At 41.6% G+C, this 25,590-nt stretch overlaps 1 protein-coding gene across 2 annotated transcripts; it reads right to left on the bottom strand.

Annotated features, from left to right (window-relative positions):
* Positions 1-28: 28 nt before the first annotated feature.
* Positions 29-23,744, bottom strand: LOC135517448 (progressive ankylosis protein homolog). Of its 2 annotated transcripts, none has more exons than XM_064941758.1 (12): positions 23,232-23,744; positions 17,677-17,893; positions 17,299-17,417; positions 16,770-16,853; positions 14,445-14,615; positions 14,004-14,138; positions 13,117-13,209; positions 12,897-12,989; positions 5,781-5,910; positions 5,189-5,312; positions 1,342-1,441; positions 29-903 (listed from the first exon to the last, which is right to left on the bottom strand). In XM_064941758.1, exons 1-12 carry the CDS (start codon positions 23,325-23,327, stop codon positions 778-780), a joined length of 1,488 nt encoding a protein of 495 aa, XP_064797830.1. In that variant the 5' UTR covers positions 23,328-23,744; the 3' UTR covers positions 29-777. The 2 variants fall into 2 exon arrangements, with proteins under 2 accessions (XP_064797830.1, XP_064797831.1); XM_064941759.1 differs by lacking the exon at positions 23,232-23,744 and adding an exon at positions 22,096-22,443.
* Between the last annotated feature and the right edge of the window lie 1,846 nt (positions 23,745-25,590).

Here is a 25,590-nt window from a genome sequence, read left to right as displayed (position 1 = left end):
TACGTGTCAATGTTTCAATAGTCAGATGGGCTCTTTAAATAACAATTTATTTGCCAAATAATATAATGCCTTTACAATATGTACATCGAACAGTCAGAATGTGCTATTAAGAAAATAGCTATACTTGTCAAAATAAAATGAAACATTCCCAGACTGCATAAAGTGGACGAGCATAATGATGCAAACACAGTCACACACACCCACTAAGATACTGAGGGATTCCCGACCCCTTTCTGCAAGTTAATATACACTTTGCAAATTCCCGTCGCCTATATAAAACAGAACTCAAGTTCTTGAACACCATTCAATGTAAAATACACTTGCCCAACTCAACAGGTCCTTTTAAAATGTTCCAGCATTAAAATAAAATAAAGCTGTGCTTCTTTTACTTGATTATCCAAGTAAAATAATGTTTCAATTTCTCCACAACATTTCCCTTAGCTGAGGACCGGTTTTCCTACATCAGTTATTTCCCATGCTCAATTAGCAGTAACACGATGATGAAAGTGATTAATACTTATCCTATTTCTGCAGTTCATGAATACATTAATTGTCCAGAGGATTGGAAGGTATTTACATGGATTTCAGTGCATGGCTTGTCTGTACAGTGCGTGTTCCTCATCATGGCTGATCATCCACTCAAGGAGCCTATTAAGCGATCTGTGTTCTTCTCTCAGGTCCGGTATTGGGGCCTACCCATGGTCCTCTTCTGCTGGAATTCCCTTTTTTCTAATGGAGCTCAGCTCCAATTTCTCCTGTCTCTCTCTCCATGTGCCTCTACTCCTGAAGCTCCTCCTCCTGGAGCTCCTCAATGGCATCCATCTGAGTTCTGGAACACACCTCGCTCATAGGAGCCGAGTCCTCTCCCTCCACCACCAGCTCGCTGGCCATCTCATTGTTTTTCTGTGGGAAAGGAGAGAATGAAAGAAAAGGAATATAAGAAAGAGCTGAAAGGAATGAGGAGCAATTTATAGTTATTTTGTACTTCACTATATGACTATACAGCAGGGCTCATCAACTAGATTCAGGCACGGGACAATATTTTCTCGAGGGGACGGTCAGGGGGCTGGAACATGACGACAAATTGACTGCAAGAAGCACAAACATATGACTACAACAATCATGCTTGCAATTGTATAGGGTCACATCTCTCGTGTGGGAATAATTTAGGAAATCTGTTCCAAAGTAAAATAACTTGGAGCTTACTTGGTGTTTTTACAGTCGTATGTCCAACAATAAATTGCTCAACTTTGGGGGCCAAATGAAATCACCCATGGGCCGCCAGTTTTTGAACCCTGCTATACCGTTTCTTACTCTTCCTTTATGTAGGGGTTCTCTCACCTGTTTTCGATAGACATAGCAGGCCGCAATGGCCACCATGGTAGACTCCCCTATGAAACCAGCCAACAGAGACCCAACCCCCAGTGTGGCCCCGTGGACACTGAAACACAAACCCCAGCTTTCATTAAAACTGGAACAACTGACCAGTAGAGCTCAGAATACAGGATATACCGTAGGCCTATGTGGTACAGACTTACCCTATTGGAATACATTTTGGGGGGCCGTATAGACTAAAATAGGCCCATTTCACACTTCCTCTAAAGAAACTAAAGCAAAATAGCCATTTAGTTGTAGGCCTACAGTGTGTGGCAAGGGAAAAATGTGCAAATTAGTTCTGGAAGAATGTAAGTCATCCTAGATGTCTTGTTGCGAAATAGCCTGGCGTCTAGCAAACACGGATGTTTTTTTTCTGGGGTAAAGAAAGTATAGCAGCAGGTCTGATATACTGGCTTCGGCTTGTCAGTCCGGATGAGAGGCATTGCTAAGCGATGGAAGAAGAGTCCTCTCTATTATGGTCAGTCTTTTATAGTGATTTATGCTCAAGATACCGTTTGCCCACAGTGAAATGACCATCTTGAAGTCACACCGCTTTGTCGCATATGGTTCAGACAGAAATGGCAGTGACACATTCACTTGTATTTACAGATAAAGTAGAGTAAAAGTGCAGCTAGTATTGTCGATGGGTCGAATTCTTGTGCAGCAAAAACACTTGCTTTGAGCATAGCACATAGATAGATGCATGTTTTATTAACTCGGTACCAGTCCAAAAGTTTGGACACATCTACTCATTCAAGGGTTTTTCTTTATTTTTATTTCTACATTGTGGAATAATAGTGAAGACAAACTATGAAAGAACACATGTGGAATCATGTAGTAACAAGTGTTAAACAAATCAAAATATGTTATGAGATTCTTAAATAGCCACCCTTTGCCTTGACAGCTTTGGCATTCTCTCAACCAGCTTCATGAGGTAGTCACCTGAAATGCCTTTCAATTAACAGGTGTGCCTTGTTAAGTTAATTTGTGGAATTTGTGTTTGAGCCAAAACAGTTGTGACAAGTTAGGGGTGGTATACTGAAGATAACCCTGGGGTAGCCTCGTGGTTAAAGCGTTGGACTAGTAACCGAAAGTTCAAATTCCTGAGTTGACAAGGTACAAATCTGTCATTCTGCCCCTGAACAGGCAGTTATCCCACTGTTCCTAGGCCGTCATAGAAAATAAGAATTTGTTCTTAACTGACTTGCCTTGTTAAATAAAGGTTAAAAAAAAATATATATATATATATATATATATATATATTAAAAAACAGTGAAGAGGTGACTCCAGGATGCTGGCCTTCCAGGCAGAGTTGCAAAGAAAAAGTCATATCTCAGACTGGCTAATAAAAATAAAAGACTAAGATGGGCAAAACAACACAGACACTGGACAGAGGAACTCTGCCTAGAAGGCCAGCATCCCAGAGTCGCCTCTTCACTGTTGACGTTGAGAATGGTGTTTTACGGGTACTATTTAATGAAGCTGCCAATCACATTTTGTTGATTTGATTTGTGGAATTTCTTTCCTTCTTAATACGTCTGAGCCAATCTGTTGTGCTGTGAAACAGTAGGGGTGGTATACAGAAGATAACCCTATTTGGTAAAAGACCAAGTCCATATTATGGCAAGAACAGCTCAAATAAGCAAAGATTAACGACAGTCTATTACTGTAAGACATGAAGGTCAGTCAATCCGGAAAATTAAGAACTTTGAAAGTTTCTTCAAGTGCACGAGCAAAAACCATCAAGCGCTATGAAACTGTCTCATGAGGACCGACACAGGAAAGCAAGACCCAGAGTTACCTCTGCTGCAGAGGATAAGTTCACTGCACCTCAGATTGCAGCCCAAATAAATGCTTCACAGAGTTCAGGTAACAGACAGAGTAAATCAGGCCTTGATGGTCAAATTGCTGCAAAGAAACCATTACTGAAGGACACTAGACAGGTGGAAATCTATCCTTTGGTTTGAGTCCAAATGAGATTTTGTTTTTCATATTTATTTAACTAGGCAAGTGAGACAAAAACAAATTCTTATTTAAAATGACAGCCTACCAAGGTTTCAACTGCTGTGTCTTTGTGACGCAGAGTATGGGGAAAGGATGATCTCTGCATGTGTGGTTCCCACCATGAAGCATGGAGGTGTGATTGTGTTGGGGTGCTTTGCTGGTGGCACATTTAACCAGCATGGCTACGAAAGCATTCTGCAGCAATACGCCAACCCATCTGGTTTGCGCTTAGTGGGACTATCATTTGTTTTTCAACACGACAATGACCCCCCCCCCAAACACACCTCCAGTCTGTGTGAGGGCTATTTGAACAAGGAGAGTGATGGAGTGCTGCATCAGATGACCTGGTCTCCACAATCACCTGAGATGGTTTGGGATAAGTTGGACCGCAGAGTGAAGGAAAAGCAGCCAACAAGTGCTCAGCATGTGGGAACTCATTCAAGACGGTTGGAAAAGCATTCCTGATGAAGCTGGTTGAGAGAATGCCAAGAGTGCGCAAAGCTGTCATCAAGGCAACGGGTTGCTACTTTGAAGAATATCACATTTTTTGGTTACTACATAATTCCATATGTGTTATTTCATAGTTTGTCTTCACTATTATTCTACAATGTAGAAGAGTAAAAATAAAGAAATCCTGAAATGAGTAGGTGTCCAAACTTTTCACTGGTACTGTATATTATGCTACCTTATGTTTAATTGAAAACCATGCACAAAGAACCGGTCTAAAGATTTAATGAGGCTATTGGCTAAATACAAAACCGCAGAGAACTCATACCCTCACACTGAATTTGCAAAGTCTGCATTTGATGGTAGGTGAGGTGGTGAACGGTGACAATTTACATATTTCTGATGTAAAATCTGATCTGAATACATTTCTATTCATGTTTGCTTATCATGAAACGGAGAGCAGCTCCTCAACTCCGTGTCAGATTGGTGTCCAATCAAAATGTCACACTAAGCAATAAAGTTTGCTGAATTCAAATAAACCATCTTTAGGTATCCCGTTTTAGAATAGAACATAATTCATATTGTAATGTGTCAAATCAAAGTTTTTTGGTCGATACAACGATTTGAGGATGTTGTCGTAGGTGCAGCAAAATGCTTGATTCTAGCTCCAACAGTGCAGTAAAACACAAAAATAAACATTACACACAATCCATAAAAATTTAAATTAAGAAATATCAATGTCAGAGACCAGAATATAAATTGTATGTATGTATGTATGTATGTATGTATGTATGTATGTATGTATGTATGTATGTATGTATGTAAACATTATTAAACTGACCAGTGTTCAATGACTATGTACATAGGGCAGCATTCTCTAAGGTGCAGGGCACTGGGCGGAGGCCGGCTAGTGGTGACTGTTTGTTTAACAGTCTGATAGCCTGGAGATAGAAGCTGATTTCGTCACTCAGCATATCACACAATGTTATGCAAATGAGTTGTTGTAGTTGATGACGCTGGGGCATGCTGGGTCTGTCAGTTCTAGAGGTGCTTATGTGCGTCAGCGCGCACCGACCTATGTTGATCCAAATAAACGACAACTTGATTATTTCATGGGAAATTATCGTCATGGGCTGTTTATGCTAGTTAACAAACTACGTGAGAGTTTTGGTGGCCATACAGGCTCGTTACAATATCAAATCTCTCAGGCCACATCATAGTTTACATTATTATGAGACTGGTGAATATATGTTAGCTGAAGGAAACAGACCGTGTGTACTAAATGGAACTCTATTCCCTTTACAGTGCACCCAGTCAAAAGTAGTGAATAGGGTGCCATTTCAGTGAGGTGTCCACCTACCCCATATAAGGCAGCACGACCAGGCTTGTGATGAGGACGATGATGCGGAGCACAGAGCTGGGGGCCAGCACAAAGGTCTTCTTCAGAGTCATGAGCCAGCCAGTCAGGTGGGCCCGGACTGTCACTACACACACAGGGGACAAAGTCAGTGGAAACGTCAAATCAGACTGCTGTCTCAGCAGACCATGGTAGCATCCCAAATGGCCCCCTATTCCCTTTGTAGTGCCCTACTGGCACCCTATAACCTTTATAGTGCACTACTTTTGACCAGAGCCAATGGAGTTTTGGTCCAAAGTAGTGCACTATATAGGGAATAGGGTGCCATTTGGACCACAGACCATGACTCCGGGCTCAGCGGTACAGCATTGTGTTAACACAGAAAACCCTCGTACTCAAGATAGGAACATGTCAGGACACTACATACTAGGAGGCTCATTTGGGTGACTAATCCTAAATAGTCAGACATTTCCAGCAGACATTTCCTGTAACACTTCCTGTTATATATGGCAAGTATGTGTGGGTCATGGGGGAATCAAACTCACAACTCTAGTGCTGCAACCAACAGATATTACGCACTTTGTGCACTCCTTACCTGGCAGAGGGAAGAAGGAGAAAATCCTTAGTGGAACCACACAGAGCTCAGCGAAGGCAAGGTCCACACCAATCACATTCACTAGAATCTTCTCAGAGATGTGAGGGGTCCAGAACACCACAAAGCAGAGCTGGCCGCACAAAAACACACAAGAGGTGTTATACACATGTTGCCGGGCAAACAAAAACAAAGTTATTCAACTCCGTTACATAACCTTGCCAAAACATTCCCCGTTGGAATTGACTAGATCATTAAGGCGACTGAGTTTAGGTTCACCGTAGTCCCTTTTGATGTTAACATAAGCCAGGCTTGTAACCAAAATATAATTAATTCTAATTGCAGTAACAATGTACAATACCGTACATAACACAATATTGCAACTCAATCACTGAGGTAAAAGACAACTTATAAACTACACAGAACAAAAATAAACACATGTTCCATGTTTCATGAGCTGAATTTTTTATTTATCCAGAAATGTTCCATACGTACAAAAACCTTATTTCTCAAATATCCTGTGCACAAATTTGATTACATCCCTGTTAGTAAGCATTTCTCATTTGCCAAGATAATGCATCCACCTGACAGGTGTGGCATATCAAGAAGCTGATTAAACAGCATGATCATTACACAGGTGCACCTTGTGCTGGGCACAATAAAAGGCCACTAAAAAGTGCTGTTGTGTCACACAACAATGCCACAGATGTCTCAAGTTGAGGAAGCACGCAATTGGCATGCTGACTGCAGGAATGTCCACCAGAGCTGTTGCCATAGAATTGAATGTTCATTTCTCTACCATAAGCCGCCTCCGTCGTTTTAGAGAATTCGGCAGTATGTCTAACCGTGCCTCACAACCGCAGACCACGTGTAACCATGCCAGCCCAGGGCCTTCACATCCGGCTTCTTCATCTGCAGGACCATCTGAGACCAGCCACCCGGACAGCTGATGAAACTGTGGGTTTACAGACCCAAATCATTTCTGCACAAACCATCTCAGGGAAGCTCATCTGCGTGCTCGTCATCCTCACCAGGGTCTTGACCTGACTGCAGTTTGGTGTCGTAACGGACTTTAGTGGGCAAATACTCACCTTCGATGGCCACTGGCATGCTCCGAGAAATGTGCTCTTCACGGATGAATCCCAGTTTCAACTGTACCCTGCAGATGGCAGACAGCGTGTATGGCATCATGGGCGAGGGGTTTTCTGATGTCAACATTGTTAACAGAGTGCCTCACGGTGGTGGTAGGGTTATGGTATGGGCAAGCATAAGCTACAGACAATGAACACAATTGCATTTTAAATCGATGGCAATTTGAATGCACAGAGATACCGTGACGAGATCCTGAGGCCCATTGTTGTGCCATTCATCTGACGCCATTACCTCATGTTTCATCATGATAATGCACAGCCCCATGTCGCAAGGATCTATACACAATTCCGGGAAGCTGAAATTGTCCCAGTTCTGAAATGGTCTCCATACTCAGACATGTCACCCATTGAGCATGTTTGGGATGCTCTGGATCAACGTGTACGACATTGTGTTCCAGTGCCCGCCAATATCCAGCAACTTCGCACAGTCATTGAAGATGAGTGGGACAACATTCCACAGGTGATAATCAACAGCCTGATCGACTGTATGCGAAGGAGATGTGTCGCGCTGCATGAGGCAAATGGTGGTCACACCAGATACTGACTTTCTGATCCACGCGCCTACTTTTTTTTTTATCCGTGACCAACAGATGTGAAATCCATAGATTAGGGCCTAATGAATTTATTTCAATTGATTGATTTCCTTATGTAAAATATTTGAAATTGTTGCATGTTGCGTTTATATTTTTGTTCAGTGTATATGATGTGTTCCTCTGGTTCTGGTTAGAAATATTTGAATTGTCAAAGAAAATGTAGCAGTGCAGTCGTGCCGATGACTCTCGGATGTTTTGCTGAATGTCTATGTTTAGTCAGTCACAATACTGTATACAAATAGACAGGTCATGCTGAGTCATCAATGAATCGTGGTTTTCCTCCCTTTTTCACAAGACTTCCTCACTCTGTCTAAATCTCTAAAAGCCATCTAAAGTCAATTTGATGTTATAAAGAAAATCATTTAAAACCCATTTGCTCTGTTTACAGTCTAAACTGGCAGTGAAATGTTTCCTTTGTGGTGTTTATTGTACACTTGTCTGTCTTCTCTCTGCACTGTTCACTTTCCCACAGAGTCAGACGCAATCAGAGCAAGTCTTGGCATGTGGGCTGTCAGAGGCTGAGCCTGTGTTTCCATCAAGCCCGTAGGCCATGGCTATCTGGCCCAATGTGCAGTATGCTATATACATGTAACTGCCAAAGTAAAGGAAACACCAACATACAGTGCCTTCAGAAAGTATTCATACCCCTTGACTTATTCCATTTTGTTGTGTTACAGCCTGAATTCAAAATGGATTAAATAGATTATTTTTTCTCTCACCCATCTACACACAATACCCCAGAATGACAAAGTGAAAGCTGACAAGGTAAAAATTTGTCGTTCTGCCCCTGAACAAGACAATTAACCCACTGTTCCTAGTCCGTCATTGAAAATAAGAATTTGTTCTTAACTGACTTGCCTAGTTAAATAAAAGGTCAAATGAAGAATATATATTTTTTGTAATTGAAATAATTATTCACACCCCTGAGTCAATCCTTTGTAGAAACACATTTGACAGCAATTACAGCTGTGAGTCTTTCTGGGTAAGTCTCTAAGAGCTTTCCACACATGGATTGTGCAACATTTCACAATTATTACTTTCAAAATTCTTCAAGCTCTGTCAAATTGGTTGTTGATCATGCTAGACAACTAGTTGCAGGTCTTGCCACAGATTTTCAAGTAGATTAAGTTTATTTTATTTTATAATAATAATAATAATAATAATAATAATTTGGCCACTCAGGCAGATTCACTGTCTTCTTGGTAAGCAACTCCAGTGTATAATTTGGCTTTGTGTTTTATGTTCTTGTCCTGCTGAAAGGTGAATTAATCTCCCAGTGTCTGGTGGAAAGCAGACTGAACCAGATTTTCCACTAGGATTTTGCCATTTTGGTCCTGAAAAACTCCCCAATCCTTAACATGATGCAGCCACCACTATGCTTGAAAATATAGAGTGCTACTCAGTAATGTGTTGCATTGGATTTGCCCCAAACAACACTTTATATTCAGGACAAAAAGTTAATTGCTTACCCACATTTTTTGCAGTTTTACTTTAGTGCCTTGTTATTCGGTACAGGCTTCCTTCTTTTCACTCTGTCAATTAGGTTAGTATTGTGGAGTAACAACAATGTTGTTGAGCCATCCTCAGTTGTCTCCTATCACAACCATTAAACTCTGTTTTAAAGTCACCATTGGCCTCATGGTGAAATCCCTGAGTGGTTCCCTTCCTCTCCAGCAATTTAGATAGGAAGGACACCTGTATCTTGGTAGTGACTGGCTGTATTGACACACCATCCAATGTGTAATTAATACCTTCATCATGCTCAAAAGGGATATTCCATTTTTTGTTTTAACCCATATACCAATAAACTCAGCAAAAAAAGAAACGTCCTCTCACTGTCATAACATAACTTAACGTGTAAATATTTGTATGAACATAACATTCAACAACAGATATAAACTGAACAAGTTCCAGAGACATGTGACTAACAGAAATGGAATAATGTGTCCCTGAACAAGGGAGGGGTCAAAATCAAAAGTAACATTCAGTATCTGGTGTGGCCACCAGCTGCATTAAGTACTGCAGTGCATCTCCTCCTCATGGACTGCACCAGATTTGACATCTCTTGCTGTGAGATGTTACCCCACTCTTCCACCAAGGCACCTGCATGTTCCCGGTCATTTCTGGGGGTATGGCCCGAGCCCTCACACTCCGACCCAACAGGTCCCAGACGTGCTCAATGGGATTGAGATCCGGGCTCTTCGCTGGCCATGGCAGAACACTGACATTCTTGTCTTGCAGGAAATCACACACAGAACGAGCAGTATGGCTGCTGGCATACCTGTAACGCAGGTAATCTTCCCTGTAATGCAGTGTTGAGATTGCCTGCAATGACAAACTCAATCCGATGATGCTGCGACACACTGCCTCAGACCATGACGGACCCTCCACCTCGATCCCGCTCCAGAGTACAGGCCTCGGTGTAACGCTCATTCCTTCAACGATAAACGCAAATCCGACCATCACCCCTGGTGAGACAAAACCGCGACTCGTCAGCGATGAGCCGTTTTTGCCAGTCCTGTCTGGTCCAGCGACGGTGGGTTTGTGCCCATAGGCAACGTTGTTGCCGGTGATGTCTGGTGAGGACCTGCCTTACAACAGCCCTACACGCCCTCAGTCCAGCCTCTCTCAGCCTATTGCGGACAGTCTGAGCACAGATGGAGGGATAGTGCATTCCTGGTGTAACTCGGGCAGTTGTTGTTGCCATCCTGTACCTGTCCTGCAGGTGTGATGTTCGGATGTACCGATCCTGTGCAGGTGTTGTTACACATGGTCTGCCACTGCGACGACGATCAGCTGTCCGTCCTGTCTCCCTGTAGCGCGTCTCACAGTACGGACATTGCAATTTATTGCCCTGGCCACATCTGCAGTCCTCATGCCTCCTTGCAGCATGCCTAAGGCACGTTCGTGCAGATGAGCAGGGACCCTGGGCATCTTTCTTTTGGTGTTTTTCAGAGTCCGTAAAAAGGCCTATTTGGTGTCCTAAGTTTTCATAACTGTGACCTTAATTATCTACTGTCTGTAAGCTGTTAGTGTCTTAACGACCGTTCCACAGGTGTAAGTTAATTCATTGTTTATGGTTCATTGAACAAGCATGGGAAACAGTGTTTAAACCCTTTACAATCTACATCTGTGAAGTTATTTGGATTTTAACAAATTATCTTTGAAAGACAGGGTCTTGAAAAAAGGAACTTTTCTTTTTTGCTGAGTTTAGGTGCCCTTCTTTGCGAGGCATTGGAAAACTTCCCAGGTGGTGAAATCTGTGTTTGAATTTCACTGCTCAACTGAGGGACCTTGCAGATAATTGTATGTCTTGGGTACTGAGATGAGGTCGTCATTCAAAAATCATGTTAAACACTATTATTGCTAACAGAGTGAGTCCATGCAACTTATTATGTGACTTGTTAAGCACATTTTTACTCCTGAACTTATTTAGGCTCGCCATAACAAGGTGTTGAATACTTCGAATAGATTATCCAAATAATTAATAGCCCTTACTTTAGTGAACTTGCGAGACATTGCAAGCCAAGAAATTGTGAGATACAGCTTTTGATTAGCGATACATGGTTCTGACTGTATGCCTGGTATTTGACCTGCCTGGATGTGCCCCTCCCCCCAGCTTGCTCTTTCTTTACTGTGAAAGATGCGAGAGTTTGTTCTCAGAAGTAGCCTACGGCAACTAGTCTACTCAGTCTCCTCAGTTGCAAAACTACTGAATCTTAGGAGTCGAGGAGTTTATTCTTAGCATAATCGAAGCTTGACACCGTGAATCGACGGGCAAGGAGTCGAGAAATTGATTATTTTGGAGTCGACTCTCAGCCACTCTGTAGCATGGATTTCGTACTCCTCCACAACTGTGTAGCACCCACTTGGTTGATGCTGCTGCGACAGCGCAAAACATCCCACTAAACATCAGTCCAAACCAGACCAGTAGTCATCCTCACTGCGAGCACTCTTCCATTTCCATAATGCAGTCAGGTCTCATTGATCAAAAAGAGGCCGGTGCTGCGATGGATCTTTAAAATGCAAACATTAACGTTAATCAAGTCAACCTGCAATCAGTCCTGCAACTATGTGGGTTAAAACAACCAGATATATCAAATCAACAAGTCAATGACTTATCAAAAACAAAAAAAGCTGATATCTCTAAATTCTGTACATATTTTAGATGTCTCTGTTTAGGCTGTCTTACGGCACCATGGCAACCACAGAACCCTGGTTGCCAGGCTTGAGCCCACACCCACTTGTTTATAACAGTGGAATTCCACATCTGGTTGGCATGCTACCGCCACTCCTCTCTGTGGCTCCAAGGCCTTCGCTTTTCCACCAACTTCCTGTTTTTCACATCCCAAGTCATTAGGGACACATTATTTCCTCCCCATCAAATCAGTCTCAGGGTTTTTCTCTGTTCTCATTTCTACCCTGTATTTACCACATATCCCGATACCGAAACCGTGAAAAAAACAGAGGATTTATGACAAGGCGGAACTATACCTTTCTCAACAGTGCTTTTACAAGGCCAACTTGTTGTGCTCTGTTCTATTACCAATAGAGCTGGATGAAAAATAGAAGTCAGCTTCCATTACTTTGCTCTGAAATTCACATGCATATGGAAACTGATATGTTATGTGAAACACATGTGTTTATGGAAATGCCACAATTGTATTATGCCCTTTAAACCAGGAGAAGAAGTGTTCGGGGAAACGACAGTACACCAACCTGGTGTGCCTCTCCCTCTCACTCTGACACACTCACACACTGCAACCTGACACCTGAAGTCAGATATAGAACAAAAAAAACATTGCTATATAAATACTGTACATTCTGTCCAAACATACAGGCATTGAAACCACTTATTCCGCATAGCTGGTTCTATACCTGCTCGTTTGGTGGCTTAGCGCTTCAAGCCCCAGGGCTTATCCAGAGCATAAGTATATATTTATCTATGGCATAGTGTTTATCCATCCAGTGTCATCTTCGCCTTACTTCTTCCTTTTCACACGAGGAGTAGTTTTTCAAAAACAAATAGGCTATAGAGTTCAGAAAATTATTAAGTAGGATACCCGTCTGACTACATCATTATGTAAGAAGCATTGACATGAACAAACGCCAAGAATGCCCACATAGAACACTGAAAGGATGTTCCGCTCTGCTTGCGTGAGTCTCAAAACTGTTTGTCTCTGATGTGTGGCATGCTTTGTGCCATAACTGACAAACAGAACACAAAAGCTAAGATCGTCTTGGTTTTGGCTCTGAATTCTACACTCTGGATTCTCATTTTTTTTTATCTCTATAGAGTTAGTATACTTCTCAATAGTATTTGATTGTGTGACAGTATTGGAATAAAAACATAAAGAGCCATACATCCTTCTTACCGTGAGCGATAGCACCAAACAACAGGCTGTAAACTTTTTGATATGAGTCTTTGTGACCGGTGTGCCGGATATGAGCTTATTGCTGGGATTGGTCTATTGAAGAAGAGAACATTATCATTAGTGGGAAATAAAATGCATGCCACCTGGACTCAGTACCCAAATATATATAATATGTTATGATCTGCAACAAGAGGCTATTGTTAGACTGGCCTTGGTTTACCTTGTCGAAAGCGGGATAGACAGCTCTCAGTTCAGTCAGCCAGCCATAGGGCATGTGACCCACAGGGTAGGTGGCAGTGAGCACAGCCACTGCCTGGCCAAGCAAAAAGAGTCATTAGGATTCACATGACATTTAATTTCCTTTTTGGACAGCTTACAGCAATGTAGCCAAGATGTTAAAACATGACTGACTAGCCAAAACCTGTCAGCAAAGACAATTAGCTTAGTTTGTAATCGCATTAGGATTTTCCCATGTTCATACCAGGGCAAGTGCCTCGGGCTTGTCAGCATTGTGTGTAACCAATAAAAACAGGCAGTGACAGTCTTTGCACAGACACAGTAGAGATGTTTAGGAATGTTTTCAGTCACTGTCAGTGTGAGGTCACCCTCTGAGTTTCAGGTTGAATCACGTAAACACCACTGGCAGCCAATGTGCTTTTGATTATTTCCAGTTCATTCTGGTAAACAGCTTATTGTTTTGCCTCTGGTTAGGTCTCTGAATGCACGAAAGGTCCAGACAGATTGTTCAAATTAATTTGGGCATTTCAGCTGTGATATCATGAGAAGGGAATCAACCTAGCGAGTGGATAAATGCAAAGCCTGTACTACAGGCCGAACTGATGCTAAGAGTTCGGCTGTATGAAGTCACTTTAGCATGGTAATGAACACTAGAAGTCAAAAGGTCCCCCCCCCACCCACACAGTTGACATTATAAATTCCTCCTCCCATGAGCCAGCAGCCTCTCTCCTCAGACAACAAAACATTAGATTAGAATCCAGACCACTTCTGGTAAAGGACATTGTGTTTGGCAGCTGCCGAATAACAGTGAGTGGGACTGAGCTAAATGGGGTATTATTGGGGAGTGGACCGAGTAGTCTACAAACTCACCTCAGTAGCTTCGCTGCTCCCCTTGAGGTCCCGGGACACAAAGAGGTTGACAATGGGCCTGCTGATACGCTGGGTAGCGAGGATGAGGGCCAGAGGCCACCAGAAACTCAACATCTTCCTGATGGTGGCATCTCCCTGCAAAGTGAACGGGAACGAGTGGGGGAAACAAGGGTATGTTCAATCTGGGTGCTTTGTAGTTGTAGAGCTAGCTCCTCATGTCAGGGCAGTAGTATTGATTACTAGATAAAATAGGGGCCATTGACCTAATTGTCCTGGTTCCTTTTCGGACATAAGCTACTATTACACAGTAGTCTGCAACTGCAACAAAGACAGTTTTAGAAGACCAAGATGAATTGATGCCCCAGAAAAGACGCACCACATGTTGAACTCCATCTGTCATTTAAAAAAGGTCCCAGTAGGGCGACTAAGGAAACGGCGTACCCCCACGTCAAGTCCACTGGAGTCAGGGATCTTGTCGTGGATGTTGTAGTAGTAGCCTAGGCCCACGATGGTGAAGCGCACCAGGGCTCCCATGTACAGGGAGAGGATGGGGATGAGCAGGGGCTCCACACACGGCAGGTTACTGTGCAGCAAGATGGACACAAACACAATCTGCCACGGAGAGGAGGGAGACCACAGTCAGATCTCTACACACTCCCAACACACACGACTCACTGAATTTTCTCGCACACACATTTATACTGACTATACACACGCACTTAGATACAATCATCATAAACGCTGATGCTACTCTGTTTAGCATGTCACCTTACCACTATACATATCTACTTCCAGCACTCCAGTATCCCTCCACATTGTAAATATGGTACTGGAACTGACCCTGTATATACAGTTGAAGTCGGAAGGTTACATACACTTAGGTTGGAGTCATTAAAATTCGTTTTTCAACCACTCCAAAAATGTATTGTTAACAAACTATAGTTTTGGCAAGTCAGTTAGGACATCTACTTCGTGCATGACAAGTAATTTTTCCAAAAATTGTTTACAGACAATTATAATTCACTGTATCACAATTCCAGTGGGTCAGAAGTTTACATACACTAAGTTGAATGTGCCTTTAAACAGCTTGGAAAATTCCAGAAAATTATGTCATTGCTTTCTGATAGGCTAATTGACATAATTTGAGTCAACTGGAGGTGTACCTGTGGATGTATTTCAAGGCCTACCTTCAAACTCAGTGCCTCTTTGCTTGACATCATGGGACAATATAAAGAAGTCAGCCAAGACCCCAGAAAAAAATGTAGACCTCCACAAGTCTGGTTCATCCTTGGGAGCAATTTCCAAATGCCTGAAAGTACCACGTTCATCTGTACAAATAATAATACGCAAGTATAAACACCATAGGACTACGCAGCCGTCATACCTCTCAGGAAGGAGATGCATTCCGTCTCCTAGAAATGAACATACTTTGGTGCGTAAAGTGCCAATTCAATCCAGAACAGCAGCAAAGGACCAGACCACTCCCCTTGTGAAAATGCTGGAGGAAACAGGTACAAAAGTATCTATATCCACAGTAAAACGAGTCCTATATTGACATAACCTGAAAGGCCACTCAGCAAGGAAGAAGCCATTGCTCCAAAACCGCCATAAAAAAGCCAGACTACGGTTTGCAACTGCACATGGGGACAAAGATCGTACTTTTTGGAGAAATTTCCTCTGGTCTGATGAAACAAAGAACTGTTTGGCCATAATGACCATCGTTATGTTTGGCGGAAAAGGGGGGGATGCTTACAAGCCAAAGAACGCCATCCCAACCGTGAAGCATGGGTGTGGCAGCAGCATGTTGTGGGGGTGCTTTGCTGCAGGAGGGTCTGGTGCACTTCACAAAATAGATGGCATCATGAGGAGAGATAATTATGTGGATATATTGAAGAAACATCAGCCAGGAAGTTAAAGCTTGGTCGCAAATGGGTCTACCAAATGGACAATGACCCCAAGCATACTTCCAAAGTTGTGGCAAAATGGCTTAAGGACAACAAAGTCAAGGTATTGGAGTGGCCATCATAAAGCCTTGACCTCAATCCTATATAACATTTGTGGGCATAACTGAAAAAGAGTGCGCGAGCAAGGAGGTCTACAAACCTGACTCAGTTACACCAGCTCTGTCAGGAGGAATGGGCCAAAATTCACCCAACTTATTGTGGGAAGCTTGTGGAAGGCTCCCCGAAACATTTGACCCAAGTTAAACAATTTAAAGGCAATGCCACCATACACTCAATTAGTGTATGTCAACGTCTGACCCACTGGGAATGTGATGAAAGAAATAAAAGCTGAAAAATCATTCCCTACTATTATTCTGACATTTCACATTCTTAAAATAAACTGGTGATCCTAACAGGGAATTTGTACTAGGATTAAATGTCAGGAATTGTGAAAAACTGAGTTTAAATGTATTTGGCTAAGGTGTATGTAAACTTCCGACTTCAACTGTAGCTTACTTACCTTTCGTTTTCTTCTTATTTCGTATTTTATTCCTCAAGTAGTTTTGTTCTACCTTATGTTATTTGTAGTACTACATTGACATTGATTACAACATTGTTGGGTTTAGAGCTTGCAAGAAAGGCATTTCACGTGACATTATAACTTAGAGACACTCCCTTACGGCCACATCCCTGTCACAACCTATCAGAGCAGGGTATACTGCCAAGACCACTTTTGAGGTCAATTGCATTAGTCTTGGCAACAAGGAACAGTCTTCACTGTAATGGAGATTAGTGAAAAACAAGGAAGCAATCTGCAGAGTACCTGAGCGATAACATCAGAGATGGAGGCAGAGCCTACGATGACGCTGTATTTGTGCTTAAGGAGAATTCCAGCATGGATCCAAGCCTACAAAACAATAAACAAAGAGACAATTGATGCTTCTCCACCCAAGAATTTCAGAACACCAAGTACCCATTGTTCTTATCTGGCTTGTTTAAAAACAGCAAGCCAAAGGCCCACATTGAAATCTGATTTCGACCAAGCAAAGAGAAGATATGCAGTCGTTGAAATACAGGGACAGGCGTCTGTCCATTTTAAGACCCAGCATGATGAGCAGAGGATTGCAAATCATTTTTCTAGGTCAGGTGTTTTTAAGCTTCCCTCTGCCATGATTATGGCTCTCTGACTGGCCATACTTTGGGTCATGGAAGAGCTGGCCTGCATCCCAAATGGCACCCTGTTCCCTACATAGTGCACTGTTTGACCAAAGCCCTAATGGGCCCTATAGGGAGTAGCATGCCATTTGGGACGCAGTCTTGAAATCAAGCCGTATACTCTACTCAGCGCTCACCATGGCGTCCAGCAGAGGGAAAGCGGCCAGGTAGAGGAAAGCCCTCCTGGTCTTGTTGCCCACGGAGTCGTCCACATGGTGGAGCTTATTGATGATGTAGTAGCCTAAGTCTGTATGGGCTGGAGACGGGGAAGACAGTCAGGATACTATGAGAACTGAGGAGATGACACTACTAAAACGATTAGAAAAGTTGAACATGATATAAGAAAAACAGTAGTAGGTTTGCCTCTTAATTATCCCAAAAATAAGAGCTCACCCAAAAGCAGATTACAACCGACACATATCATTGGATTGTAAAATAATAACTTGGAATTAATAAGAAATATGGGTAGTTAGTTACTATTAAAATTTGGGACAAAACCACCCATAAAGCCTCACCTATGAGAACATGAAGGATGAATGCTATTGTGCCTGCTACCGCCATGCAAAGCACAGCCTTGGCCCTGTCCCTCTTGCTGTTGACAAACACCAGGCCCACGTTCTTGAAGTCACTCATGGGCCCAGTGAAGAACTTCATTAGCGAATAAGCCAGCCCGTAGCTGGCTAGCATCTCAACTGCATCCTCTTTAAAACCTGCTAAACCCCGGTTAAGAGCCTGCCAAGGACCAGAAGGGCAAGGGAATGGATTGGAAAGAGTGAAAATTTATTAGCCCCACTAGGCTCATCATCATGCCATCATCATTCATACCAGTGCCGCTCTAGGCTGGTCCCAAATCTGTTTGCGCTATCATGTCGAATCCTTGTCACTAATTGTCATGCCAAACATGTTAGCTGACATGATAGCATAAAGAAATCTGGGACCAGGCTAGTACTGCGATTTACTAGTAAGCAAATGGTAGGTTTACACTGTATACAGTGAAAAGATAGCAGTGACATACTTTGTAAAGGTCATTCCCATGTTAAAAAAATAGTAAAAAATAAAAAAAGGGACCCATGAGCACTGACGTGAAGCTCATTGGGAACATATCAATTTGGGTGTCAAATGAAAGCTAAGTAAGAGTTTTGATGCATTTTCAATCATTTTCCATCTAAAAATAAAAATTAGGCCTAAGTAATGGCTTTGATTTCTGGTGAAACGGATGGAAAAGGGAATTTAGAAAACCATGTAACAAAGGGTATTAGAAATAAATGACAACATAATAATGTTGAAGTAAAGACCCCTGCCAACTAATATCAACACTTATTTGGTTTTGGAGAAAGGATTTGCCTTCTATCAGTTTAAGAAACATTGCCTTGTAATTCCGTTAACAAAAATTGACATTTTAGGATTTTGGCAATTAGGAACTGTATCTACTTCCCCAGAGTCAAATGAACTTGTGGATACCATTTTTATGTCTCTGTGCTCAGTATGAAGGAAGTTTGAGGTAGTTTCGCCAGCCAATGCTAACTAACAAATCGGTAACAGAACTACTGAAAAATCTTTAACGGAATTACTGCAACTGAATTGGCTACAATGGGAAATTATAGTAGTCACTTACCACAGTTGGGTTACCTACTACTGTCCTCCCTTCCACTGGCATACTGTTATGTTAAGCTTCTAACTGTTTTTTGTTGTTTCATTTGATTTCAATAACTTTTTGACTGCACCCCTTTTGATTTGAATGAAACTATTCTTGCTGGTCGGTAGAAGTGGTCAGAAAGTGACATTTTGGACCGGAATGCCAAAACATTCAGATGATAGAGGTGCTCAAAGTTCACCCATTTTGCATATCCCACTATACCATGAGACATCCATGTCTTAAATCACTGGAAAAGATTTACGGTTGATTTTGACATAATTTAAAAGCTTACAAACAAGGTTGTCAAACTACTTAATAATATCTTGAAAAAGAATGTTAGAAAAAAAAGTAATTTTAATGTCAAATATCTTAAAACACAGAGTTTTAGACCCTAATTGACAATCTGAGGTGTATGTGTTGTGCCCGCCATCGGTTGAGACACAGCATACTCTTGAATACAGGGTGGGTGTCATTTCAATCATAGAAATATAATTAACAGAATGGGCATATCCCTTCAGTCCACTGCAATTTAGCTTGTACACCATTGAAATTGAAATGTTCACTTGCAATAAGTACCACAAATATGGCCGCCGGTCCGCCCACCCACCGTCGAATGTCAACTTAAATGGGAATGTCTATTCTGTCATCTATATTTCTTCTGATTTCAATAGGTTTCCTATGGAAGATTGACAGTCATTTAAAAACAACTGATATTCCCATTCAAGTCAACATTCTCTGGTGCGTGGATCTCTTTGTGGTACCATTTTGAAAGATTAAATGTCCATGTTATTCCCATGTTAGTACATTTATCCGCTAAAACATGACCACCCACCCTATATTCAAGAGCCGATGGAGGGCATTACACAAACACCTTAGATGGTGTAAAAGAAGGGTCTAAGCTAGGGCTGGGCGATATGGCCAAAATATCATATGGCCAGTTGAGACAGATGTCTACGATTGGTTCAGATTTAGTCTGGTCTGGACCAACCAAACTTGGTCTTGTTTGCGGTCGGAGCTCATTTGAATAATAGCCAGAGTGTAGAATAATACTCATATATGCAAAGGACGCAATTGCATATTTCTACCTTTTGTGTACCTAAACAGGATACATCACCATGAAATAGAAAGAAATGCATAATTATGGATATGAATGTCAATGTAGTACAGATCAGGGACCCATGATGTAATTCTACTTCGCTTACTGTACTTCAATCACCAAAACAGATTTTTTTCAAACTCAAGGTGTCATGTCATAGCTGACACACCCTTCTTTCTACACATATTTAAATATTAATTCATAGCAGATATTTAACAGAGCTTTTGGAAAACCTGGTCGCATAAAAACTGAGGGAATTTTTTTTACCATAATTCTGTTACCAAGCTTTGCATCTGCACAGTTCTTCCAGTAAAATGTGTTTTTGTGAACATTTGTGTAAATTGTTCAAAGTAGTCCTTGTGCATAGAGTTGTATGATTTGTTAAACTTTGAAATCAATGATTTTTATTTGGCATACATTTTAAAGTAAAAAATCTGAGTCTCAGCCACAAAATTGCCATTCAAGTCCCAGTGCAGTCAAAAACTTGATTTTTCTATGCGTTATAAATATTTCCACAATATGGGGTTAGGAATAATATTGTGAAATTGTTAAAATTATGTTAATGGCCTTCCATTGTGACATCACCATGCAGTAAATGAGTTAATAGGCCAATGAGAAAGAGAGTTCCAAACTTCTCTGCCAATTACCGCTCATTTTCAGTTTTCCCCTTTCCACTCACACCACTCCCAGGCAGTCCTAGCAAAATTCTTGCTTGAGAAATTGCTCTTCGCTAAGTTTTTTTTGTGTGGAACATTTTAATTGAAAACAATCACAGTAAAGTACTTAATTGTTACTCAGAAATGATTTAATATCGAGATAAAATGACTGCATTGGACCTTTAACATAATGGATGTTTGAAAATATGATCTGCTAGGGCAGCCAGGATGCAAAAACACTGTTCTCCGTTACACGCTGTCGTGATCCTGAACCACTGAACTAGTCATTCAACTAAATAACACTTCCATTTAGCTTTGCCTCCAGAGAGCATCCACAGCTGCCTCTTTCCATAGAAGGGAGCCGGGTGCTATTTATATCTGCTCACGTGGCCATTACATAAGCATAATCCTAACCTCTTCCGAGACACACTGTGCCGCTTGGACTCCCACTGTCCACAAGGAAAGAATACCAGCTAGGATGCTAGGCCTGTCATCTGTCATATGACTGAGCCTGAATGGGAGCTGTGGGTCACTGGTGTGGGGCTATGGCAGGGGAAGGACAATCATAACATCTCCACTGAACTGTGCTTTAGTTCTGCATGCATTATGGCATTTTCACAAGCCACAAATATGCACAAGTATCAGTACATCTACTAATGATTAAATCAGTGACAGCATATATTAAACCAAAATCTACTCTTATTGCCCAGTTATATCTAGTGGACCTCACTTTGATCAATGCCATAGATCCCTATAACAATTCAAGGGCTTTTTAGTTTACATTCACTGCTCTAGATATCACTGATGCATATATAGCCCAATCCCTCCTAACCACCAATGAATGCTAGGCTACATTGTATAAACCAGTGGTGGTTGGTGACGTTTAAGATGAGGGAGGATTATTTTTATTTGTTAATTATTTCATGAGCATGGCCTTATTTTTTTTTACCTTTATGTAACCAGGTAGGCAAGTTGAGAACAAGTTCTCAAATTTCTATTACAGCATATTGGATGACTGTGATTCATAAAATCCAGGGTGTAATCATTAGTCCAAAAGTTAAAAAACAAGTTTCTATTAGTCAAATTCAGGTGTTTATCCCCGCTTTGTTTGCTTCCGTTTAAGAAAAGTTTTTCAACAGAATCGGCGGAATGAATACACCCTTGATCACACTTAACCACAGTTCACTTTCATAGCAGTCACATAAACATATTGTTATTGATTTATATATATTGTAATTCCTTCCTGCAACTATCTACGATCACTCCGCCTACTTTTTTTCTTAGCTTGTGGACTTCAGTGCACAACACATCATCTATCTGTGACCAGGTGAAAAATAATGTTCCAAGCCAAACCTTCATTTCATGACTGCTAACTGCTATACACAGCCTACATCATTGTCACATTATAGTCAATCACCATAGCTACTATAACTAACATGTTAGTAAACCTGCTACAATCATGCAGTACAGTGTAGTCAGCAGCAAGCAGTTTAGCAAATACACCGCAGGCCTTAGTGGCAATAAATTTATAAAACCAAAAGCTTACCTTGACTTGGAAGAGTTCCGTGTTGGATAGCCATATCCAGCTAGCTAATATAGCCTCCCTCTTTGTTTGAGCTGGGTGTTTGAGTAGACTAAGCTAGCTAACCGCATTTAATGCTAGCTAAGACAGTGAAAGAGAAAAAAATTATACTACGAAATATGGCTAGCTTTCTCTCTCGCTTCTCCTTAATTTTGGAAGCAATCCATTTGTTCAAAACTGTTCAACTATTTTCTTTCTCTGAGTCAACTACTCACCACATTTTATGCACTGCAGTGCTAGCTCGCTGTAACTTGTGCTTTCAGTACTAGATTCATTCTCTGATCCTTTGATTGGGTGGGCAACATGTCAGTTCATGCTGCAAGAGCTCTGATAGGTTGGAGGACGTCCTCCGGAAGTTGTCATTACTGTGTGAGTCTATGGAAGGGGTGAGAACCATGAGCCTCGTACGTTTTGTATTGAAGTCAAAGTACCCAGAGGAAGACAGAAGCTAGCTGTCCTCCAGCTACACCATGGTGCTACACTAGAGTGCTGCTTAGGATACTGTAGACCTTCATTGCATAGTGTGTTTTAATCCATTATTTGGTGACATGTGAATATATTTTGCATAGTTTTATCTAAAAAGGTTTTTATTTATGAAATTCACTGAGGATGATGATCCTCCCCTTCCTCTGATGAGCCTCCACTGATATAAACACAGAAGAGCAGCCATTGTCTAAATATGGGTTACATCAGCTGCTAGCTAGATAATTTGTCTGTAGCAGAATTAGTTTACTGTTTACCAACATCAAAATATCTAGTCGCACACATTTACACAAACATACATTTATGCACGCGTCTGTTTTGTAATCTCTACGCTTAGAATGGTCAAATGATGTAACTGTGGGCCACTACTACTAGTAGTGGAGGTGGTCTGGTGGATAGATAAAAACATTCTGTACCATGTTGAAAGCTTACCTCAAGTCAACATAGTAGTCAAATCAAGCAAGCAAGGTTTAGTTAGCACGACAGTGTTTTGACCGTGCCAGATGGCTAGTTAGCTGCTTGACGTTCATCGCCTTGCCTCACCCCCAATGTTGGCTACCGACACATATGCTACGCAAACTAGGTTGTATCATGTCAATTTGATGTCGCAAACCTACCTGTTCGCCGAGGTCGATGGCTACATTGGTAATAGCCAAAGGCACCAGAAAGCGGATGAGAGGCCAATAAGGAATGAGAGATGGAAATTCCACCATAGTGTAGCCGGGGTGACAGAACGAGGGGCATCTGCCTCCGTCTTGACTATTTAAAAAAAATGTGTTGGTAGAATAGATTGTAGGCACTTCACTTCTCGTGAAATAAATGTCAATTCAATTGATGATAATGTACGTTACAAGTCAGAACGCTCCCCGCTTCGCAGTTTCCAAGAAATATGCTTCGGTGTGCAGAGGAGAAGGTCATCAGCAATTGCGGATGGGCGCTTCTCCATTGCTCGACATCGGTGAAGGAGAAAATGACAGCTAGCGGCATGAAAATTAGACAGAAAATCCAGTGATAAGGTCTCGACTTGAATCATAACAATAATCGGGAATTCCAGCGACAGCTCTTGTAGTGTAATATTCTGAGCGTTCGACAGCCTGCCATCCCGCCTTGACTGGCGTCAAACCACGTGTGTGTCGTGAACAACATTAGCGTGAGCAACAATAGTGAAATCGACCGTTCGCCTTCAAAGTAAAGGTTCCCCATTGAAACTGATGCAAACGGATAAAAATAGTGGAACATGTCCCAATTGGACTAGATAATGCTAAACAAGGTTGGAATGTTGTTATATAAATTCAACAAAAGACAATAATGACTTAATTTGACACACAAAAAAATCTGTTGAAATCACACTGTGGATGTGTTAGACTTTAGAATTGCATTGGGGACAGTCTTACCTCTCGATCTTGGGTCCATGAAATGAAGTATCAGCCTGCTCAGTGACAGCCACAGATTACAATACTAAAGTGTACAGAAATATTAACATCTTAGATCTTATTAGGAAACCCAGGGTATCTATTATTGAGGCATTGTTAGTTTTACACTTAAGACATGACTCAGCCATTGTGCTGTAGAATTCTTGAATTTTATCTCTTGTGTAATAAATTCTATGCATTAGTTTAAAATGGATTAAGCATACAGATGCCAATATCAGTTCTTTTTAAGTCTTGGTTACTGTAGTTTTTTTTTCTAAGAGATTATCAGCTGGTTTTGTATATCGTATTTATCATATGATAGTACAATTATGCTGACTGTGATTTGACCCTCCACAGGATGTTCTATAAGAACAATGCTGATGCTTCTCTTTTCAAGGTTTTTATTGCCTTTTCCTCTTTACCAACACACATTAAGCACACACACACACTTTTGGTCATATAACATGAATCTTGACTGGAGTGAATCTTGGTGGAATAGTACTTGAGTTACTCTGAATGAATTGTGGTTCTATAAGGCAAAAACATGCGCAACATAACAGTAAAGTGTCATAATTATGCAATATAGATATAAACATGAATGAATAAGCATAATAGTACACTATTACAACACAGCTATAAACAGGGCTATAAACTTAACAGCATGAACATTAACCTAAAGATGAGATGGACCTCTTGTCGGAGAGAGAGAAACCAATTACTGAGACTGACAAGATAAAGATTTATGGCACCATCTCGCTCTCTGGCCTAGTGCGAGAGCCTGCCGTGCTGAGGTCTTATTTGATCTGCCCCAGCACCACAGGGTCATATATTACTCTGCACATGCGTGAGCTCCAAGACCCGTCTGGGAGGGTTCTAGAAGGTCGCCCATGGCTTCGCAACAACCACTTTAAGGAAGGCCACTATTGAAAGTTCTACAGTATCATGCTCATATGAAAACTATGTTTACCAATAAAACAATGGCATCTATAGCAACGGGCACAATGCTACATACTATAAACAATATGCCAAGCATTATTGGCAACTCCAACATTAAAGAAGAGTAATTCCTGGACCTCCCAAATGGCACGGTGGTCTATGGCACTGCATCGCAGTGCTTGAGGTGTCACTACAGACCTGGGTTTAATCCAAGGCTGTGTCACAACCGGCTGTGACCAGGAGTCTCATAGGGCGGCACGCAATTGGCCCAGTGTCGTCCGGATTAGGGGAGGGTTGGGCCGGGGTGGCTTTACTTGACTCATCGCGCTCTAGTGACTCCTTGTGGCGGGCCTGCAGGCTGACTTTGATCTTCAGTTGAACAGTATTTACGCAGACACATTAGTGCAGCAGGCAGCGGGCGGGTGTTAAGAAGCGTGGTTTGGCAGGTCATGTTTCTGAGGACACATGACTCGACCTTCGCCTCTCCCGAGTCCCTTGGGGAGTTGCAGCGATGAGACAAGAACGAAATTGGGGAGAAAAAGGGGGTAAAATACACACAAAAAATAGCTGTACAATAGAACATATGGCTGCAAACTTATCAAAGTTACTAAGTGATTTGTGATAATTA

This window comes from Oncorhynchus masou, chromosome 28, assembly GCF_036934945.1.
Source record: "Oncorhynchus masou masou isolate Uvic2021 chromosome 28, UVic_Omas_1.1, whole genome shotgun sequence".
NCBI lineage: Eukaryota > Metazoa > Chordata > Actinopteri > Salmoniformes > Salmonidae > Oncorhynchus > Oncorhynchus masou.
This window is presented reverse-complemented; position numbering and strand designations above follow the sequence as displayed.

Excerpts from the sequence above, each read along its gene's own strand:
- LOC135517448 (XM_064941758.1), bottom strand. The coding sequence starts at position 23,327 with ATGGTGGAATTTCCATCTCTCATTCCTTATTGGCCTCTCATCCGCTTT. Across the intron at positions 17,418-17,676 it reads CATCCTTCATGTTCTCATAG|CCCATACAGACTTAGGCTAC; the intron begins GTGAGGCTTTAT and ends CCCCGTCTCCAG. Across the intron at positions 13,210-14,003 it reads GGAGCAGCGAAGCTACTGAG|GCAGTGGCTGTGCTCACTGC; the intron begins GTGAGTTTGTAG and ends TTGCTTGGCCAG.